The sequence below is a fragment of the Oryzias latipes genome, chromosome 6, assembly GCF_053564925.1.
Source record: "Oryzias latipes strain Hd-rR chromosome 6, Olatipes_Hd-rR_3.1".
NCBI lineage: Eukaryota > Metazoa > Chordata > Actinopteri > Beloniformes > Adrianichthyidae > Oryzias > Oryzias latipes.
This window is the reverse complement of record NC_136242.1, coordinates 22,070,079-22,076,833: the sequence shown is the minus strand read 5'-3', so window position 1 is coordinate 22,076,833 and position 6,755 is coordinate 22,070,079. Positions and strand designations below refer to the sequence as shown.

The 6,755-nt window shown below is 37.9% G+C and overlaps 1 protein-coding gene across 1 annotated transcript; it reads right to left on the bottom strand.

The window, feature by feature from the left end:
• Positions 1-1,646: 1,646 nt before the first annotated feature.
• syt1b (synaptotagmin Ib) lies at positions 1,647-6,730 on the bottom strand. Its single transcript, XM_011476590.4, has 9 exons — positions 6,589-6,730; positions 4,965-5,121; positions 3,660-3,838; positions 3,215-3,328; positions 2,920-3,087; positions 2,677-2,844; positions 2,323-2,440; positions 2,071-2,204; positions 1,647-1,990 (listed from the first exon to the last, which is right to left on the bottom strand). Exons 2-9 carry the CDS (start codon positions 5,098-5,100, stop codon positions 1,784-1,786), a joined length of 1,224 nt encoding a protein of 407 aa, XP_011474892.2. The 5' UTR covers positions 5,101-5,121; positions 6,589-6,730; the 3' UTR covers positions 1,647-1,783.
• Between the last annotated feature and the right edge of the window lie 25 nt (positions 6,731-6,755).

Genomic DNA, 6,755 nt, shown 5'->3' with positions numbered 1-6,755 from the left:
GCTTTCAGATCTTTGTTTCAGTTGTTTCTGTGATGTACTGAAATATATTTACAAGCACTTCATACTTTTCAAAGGCTTTTATCGACAATTTCAGGCCATTTAAGCAGAGTCAGTATTTGTAGCGTCTTCAAGACCTATGCAATTCGACTGGGCATGCTCTCAATCAACTTCTGGGCCAAATCCTGACTGGTAGCAACCCATTCTTTCATTATCACTTCTTGGAGTTTGTCAGAATTAGTGTTTTGTTTGTCCATCCGCCTCTTGAAGATTGAACACAATTCCTCAATGGGATTAAGATCTAGGGAGTCACCCAAAATTTCAACGTTTTGGTCCCCGAGCCTTATGGCGCGGTGCTCCATCGTGCTGGAAAATGCATTGTTAATCACCAAACTGTTGTTGGATTGCTGGAAGAATGTGCTGTTGAAGGGTGTTTTGGGACCATTCTTTATTCATGGTTGTGTTTTTAGGCACAATTGTGAATTAGCCCACTCCCTTTGATGAGAAGCAACCCCACACATGGTCTCAGGATGATTTACTGTTGGCATGACACACGACTGATGGTGGCGCTCACCTTTTCTTCTCCAGACAAGCCTTTATCCAAATGCTCCAAACAATTGGACAGAGGCTTGGGAGAATAAGACTTTGCCCCAGTCCTCAGCAGTCCATTCACCATATACTTTTTGCAGAAGATCAATTTGTCCCTGATGTTTTTTTTTTTTTTTTGAGATAAGTGGCTTCTTTACTGCAATCTGGACACAGGGCCATCTTCCAAAAGTCTTGGGCTCACTGTGTGTGCAGATGCACTCACACCTGCCCGCTGCCATTTCTGAACAAGCTCTGCACTGGTGGCACTCTGATCCTGCAGCTGAATCCTCTTTAGGAGAGGACATGGCGCTTGCTGGACTTTTTAGACGCCCTGAAGCCTTAAGAATTGAACCCTTTTATCTTGAAGTTCTTGATGATCCTACAAATTGTTGATTTAAGTGGAATCTGAGTAGCCACAATATCCTGTTTCCTTCTATAGCAAAAAGGTAGGGAGGATCTTGCTGCAAGAGACAGAAGACATTAGTGAAAACTAAAACTTTGTAAAATAAATCCATGACATTTTCAGGAAAATCTCAAGAGTAGCAAAAGCTGGCATGAGGATCTCACTCTCACTTTAAAATGAAGGAATCCAAAAGAAGACCAAACAATTAAAAACATAGGAAATATGTAAGAAATTAGGGGGGAAATGTTTTTGATCAGTTTTTTTTTCCATTTAACTGTGATGTTTTACATTTACTTATAGTGTTTGTTTGTTTTACATTTTTCTTCATGGTGTAACAAAAGGAACATTATTAACAGTATTAAAGTTATTATTATACAACTTTTTAAAGTAAAACAATCATTGAAACAATGTCGACTTTAATATTTTTGTTTTGTCTCCCTCTGCAGGCTAACAGTGTTTACAACAGTTCATTTTCCATGATAAAAAAGACAAAATGACTTGCATTATTTAAAAAGAAATTCATTTATTGGATTTATTGCATCATACATTGTGATATAATTGTTTATCAAATGAAAGGAAGCAGTAAGAGGATTTTGAGGAAGAGGAGGAAACTCCTGATGGTAGAAGGCTAAAATATTCATTTTGATAATCTATGGGTAAGCTGGGTATTAATGGGAAGTTCTTTTTAACTCAAGTCACTTGATGTGTTAATAGCGCGAAATAAAGAAAGGAGAGGAAAATACTTTTGTAATAACTTGAGGTAAATCCTGGCTTTCACTGCTGGGGGTCACAGTGTTACTTCTTGTTGGAAATGAGAAGGTTGACCTCATCTTCTGGTTTGAGGCTGTGCCATTGCGCAATTGGCCTCCGTGGGTTTGCCAGCATGTCTGACCAGTGGCGCTGCTCAGTCCCACTGCTGTTTCCACCAAGCAGCACCTTCCCGATGGCATCATTCTTCCCGATCTTGTCGTAGTCCAGAACGGTCACTGCAACCTGCACCTTCTGTCAAATATCATTAAAAAAAAAGTTTAATTTCTATGAATCATGGTCATGTATACGTACAAATGTAGATTTGTATGGACCTCTATTTGTTCACATGGCACTTCAAAGCTGAATGACTCATTGTAATAAGGGTTTAAGGTATTTTTCTTTATTGTAGTTTTCTTCTTCTTTAGCCTTTTCCCATTCTGCATTAAGTGAATCTTCACGTAAGGGTCTGGAAAAGAGAACAGGCAACGTTTGTGCTGGTGATGAGAGCAATCAACAGATATGGAGGGAGTGATGCAGCGTGTTAAGTTGCATACAATTACTGTCTTGTTGCTGTTTGGGCTCACCTGACAACCCCCCCACATCCATTTTCTTCAGGTTTTTGGCCTCCAGAATCACCACCGTCAGCTTCCCTGCAGTCGGCACATACCTCAGGGACAAACATATGTCTCCCAGCCGCTCACTCTAATGCACAGAAAATGATTTTGCTGTTGGACGAATGTTTTATAAATTGGCTGGATGATCGATTTGGTCGCAGAAGTCCTCCCAGGGGTCTTCAAAAATGCAATTACTCTGTACTGCGTCTGGATTTCAAATTAGGCTCTGTCACCTTCTTTCCCCAATCACAAAGAAACACATTGCAGGATAAAAGACAATCTAGAGGACTTTCTTTTCATGTTTCTCTTTCGTGCTGCTCCTACCTCCTCCTTCTCTGCCTTCTGCAGATCTCTCCACTCCTGCATAGACTGGCTGAAGTCCACACCTCTCATCGGTATCTTCACAGCTCCAATGGCATCATGTTTGGAGAAACGGTCAAAGTCATACACGGTCATCACCAGCGTCCTCCCTCCCATCTCAGTGTATGGTACCTGCATAGAAAAAAAACATTAACATTAATGTCTAGTTTTGTGTAAGTTTTTATTTTTTTTTAACAAAACTTTTACCTTAAATGTAAATGTCTCATTGAAGGTCGGTTCCAGAGTTTTTCTGTGAACTTTGGTTTCAAATCTTTTCTTTTTGTCTGGGAGCAGGTAGAGCTTCACATATGGGTCGGAGCTGCCTCCCACGTCCATTGCAGGAAGCTCTGAAGCCTCCAGGACGCCCACCACCAGCTAAAGCACGATGACAAAAAGCAGCGGGAAATCCCGGATAATTGACAAGATTAAAAAAAAAAAATTCAAATGTGACATTTTTAAGCTGGCAGATGGTATTCAAACGCACTGACCAGCAGAAACTCACCGTGTTTTCTGTGAAGTTGTAGTCTAGAGTGAAGTGTAGCCTGCCAAGCTTTTCATCCTCCTTTAGCTCATTTTCTGATAACGCAGTTTCTTTTTTAATTTCCTCTTTCAAGGGCTGCACACACGTTTACACACACATACATCCTACTTGAGTGGAGAATCTGTTTTCAAAGCATAATTGCATGACAATATATTGAAAGTATGCTGTGAGATACCTTTTTAGCACCTTACATATAACTGCTGTGCTTAAATGTGCCAGACATCTGCTTCAAAACAAGTTAGTCCACTTCAGCTTTTCAACTTTTAGGATTAATGTGCAGAATTTCCACTAGGCTCATCATGCACAGACCGTTTCTGCAGTTCAGGATGACCTGAATGATACATCACAAGGACGATGTATCTGTGGGAGGTGACTGTAGGGGTTGATGTGTGTGTCTTTGGCCTACCTCGTTGTAACTGCCATCCATTTCTGTGTCAAAGTCTCCTTTGCTCTTCTCCTTCCCCTTTTTTTTCTCCTTCTCTTTGTCCTTGTCCTTTTTTATGCACTTCTTCCACACACAAATTACACATGACAGCACTAGACACAAACTCACAAAGCAAAGGGCCGCTGCAGTCCACGACGGTTCTGCAGAACCACAAAACACAAACAAATAGACCAAACAAATAGAAAAAAAATGTTTAACTGTTTTGATCTGAAGACTTTGAGTGAACCAATGTCATTTTACAGCGTTAAAATCATACATGCACATACACAAAAAATACAGGTTGGTTCACCAACACTTTGGCAGTTGAGTCATAGTAGACAGACCAGCTTATTTGGTTTAATGATCCACTCTAAAAGTTGTGTTCTTACTGTTTTTAACATGTTCTTTTGGCATTTTTTCTGAAGATGGAGGACATGCATGAAGAAAATTAAGAATAAAATTGCATTTTTTTTTTAGCATTTCTTGATTCAAATCGTTGTGATTTAGGAGCAGATGAAAAAATACCATCTAAATAAGTTTGTTGTTGAAAATACGCTGGATGGACCACAAAGTCTCTCTCCTATAGGAGAAAGTGCAAATAGATGGGTGATGGAACGTTTGCTCAGGCTTACTCCATGCCAACAGTCCTGCCAACAACTCTGAGGCAAATTTCTAATGAACTGCCACTCTGTAGAAACTATGTCCTAGAAAACAACCCAGGTTTTTTTTTATTTTGGCTAAAAATGGCATGATAATAATTTAAAGACTACTTATACAATAGAGAAAAAGATGATCAGAGTGGGACTTAAAGTTTGACTCACTTCACTAAAGTGTCAACAATGGAATACATCACTCAGTTTGAATTTGAAGATTTGAAATTTGTGATAAGTCCCACTGGTGGCAAAGTGTACAATGGTGTTGATTTACTCAACAATATCAGACAATTATAAAATATAGGGAATGTCAAAATATAGGGAATGTCAAAATTAGCAACGTTTTATGTGTGTGTGGTTTATAGGAAACTTAGATTTTAAACACTAATTGGAATGATTCAGCATGATGATGTTAATGCCAAAAACCTATGTGTGTCTTTCTATATGTTGTTTATGAGAAGATCCCTTTATCATTCACAACAACAAAGTAGCTTAAACAATTTATGTTTACGTTTATTCATATTGTAAAAACATTGTGATTCTTTACCACATATCTTCATAAACCCCAAATAGTTGCATGAATTTTGTTTTAATGTCTGTGATAAGCCTTGTTCATGAAAGGTGGTCAACTCACTGTGGATATTTTGGAGTTCATGCATAAACTTGCTGGGATTTTGGCTGCCAGGTTGTTTTTGACCTGGGGGTGTTGTTGGTTTTGACACCACAGGGGGAGAGGATGAGTTGCTCCTTGCAGTTTGATGGTTCATCATTGAAGGAGTAAACAAGATGAACTAGCAAATTAAAAAAAAGACAATTTTTTTATCTGACACAAACTTTTCCACATTTACAAAAAAATTTAAACTACCGTTTTGTTGTTTCACAAATGTAATTTTCTTTATGAGATATTTAAACATGATGATGGGATGATGCCCATCAAATGACGTCTCCTGTTTCTGCTGATCTAGTAAAAACATGGAACACAGGATATGAAAGTGCTGTCTCTGCCAGAGTTGCTGACATGGAGTTGTGCGACATAGAAGGGTTGATGCACCACACATGGGTCTCTGCTGATTTTCTCTTCTATCAGCCAGAGATGAGTGTCATGGACCAAGGTCACACTAGAATAAAACATTTGAGAAGAATGCCCCTTTGCCAAAACCTGACTTCTAAGCACAATTTTTTTCTGGTGTGTTGTTTTTCTATTCTGCAGGCATTACAGCTATTGAGTGACGAGGCTTATTCAGCAGATGGGATCATGCACCCAGGCAGACGCTGATCTCACTTTATGTCCGTAATTTCAGGGTTCTCCACAGATTTCAGCCAAAAGTAGAAAAATGGCACATTAATTGCAGCTGATGCACTTAAAGGAAAGTTCAAACCCTGTATCCCTTCCATTTATTTTCGTTGTCCCCCCTTCATGCATGTGATGCAACAAAATTGCTACTGTCACTGTATTAAGTCTTGTCCACCTGACTGTAACACAGAACCTTTTTGTTTTTGTGAATTCCCTCAACTTCTCCAAGATTTAAAGAAAAACTTCAAGGTCAGCTTTAAACATAACTTTTAGAGAAAAATGTAAAAGTCAAAAACATATAAGAAAAAAGATATTCTCATAGCAGTGATGGTAAGTCCAACCACAGCAATTCGTTCTCTTCTAAATATTTTTTTTTTGTTTGATTTAATTTATTTTGTTTCAAGCATTAATTGTAGTCAATACAAAAGAAATCACACAGATTTATCAAACTAAATAGAGAAACAATGACATGCACAGATACATAAAAAACAGCAAACAAAAACAAAGACACATTTAAGTCACATTTGCTTAATTAAATATAGTGATCATTAACTAAAATCAAGTGGAGCTTGATTTATTGCTTGAAAAGGAATGGGAAGCTTTTATAGCACCACCCCTACTGAGTTAATTCATTTTGTAGTTTAGCATAGTTTTCATAATCCAGTTCTGATTAGATAGATTCTTTTCAAGTAACAAAATCAAGTGCTTATGGATGATTGATTATTTTTAAAAAAACACAAGTTTATGATTTCAGTAAACATTAACGTGAATCACGCACCATGTAAAAAATATGTAATACTTATTGATTATATACAACTATACAGTCTTTTTACTCAATGATTTGTTATTATTTTATGAATTTTCTTTTGTGGATTATGATTCAGTCACTTTTTAGCAAGAACATAGAAAACACAATTGTTTCTGATATGTTAAAGAGGAAAAGTAGAAGTGATCAAAGCCATACCTGTGTTCAGATGTCACGGCAACAGAGTTCAAACCCACAGATTCTCCTTTTTGTTTCTTAACTGGAAAAATAACAACTCCAACAAAAATGCAGAGAAAATGAAAATGCTTTGAATCAGAGCGGTGCCCTTTAGTTCTTAGGTCCAACTGCACTTGAGGCTTCAAGAA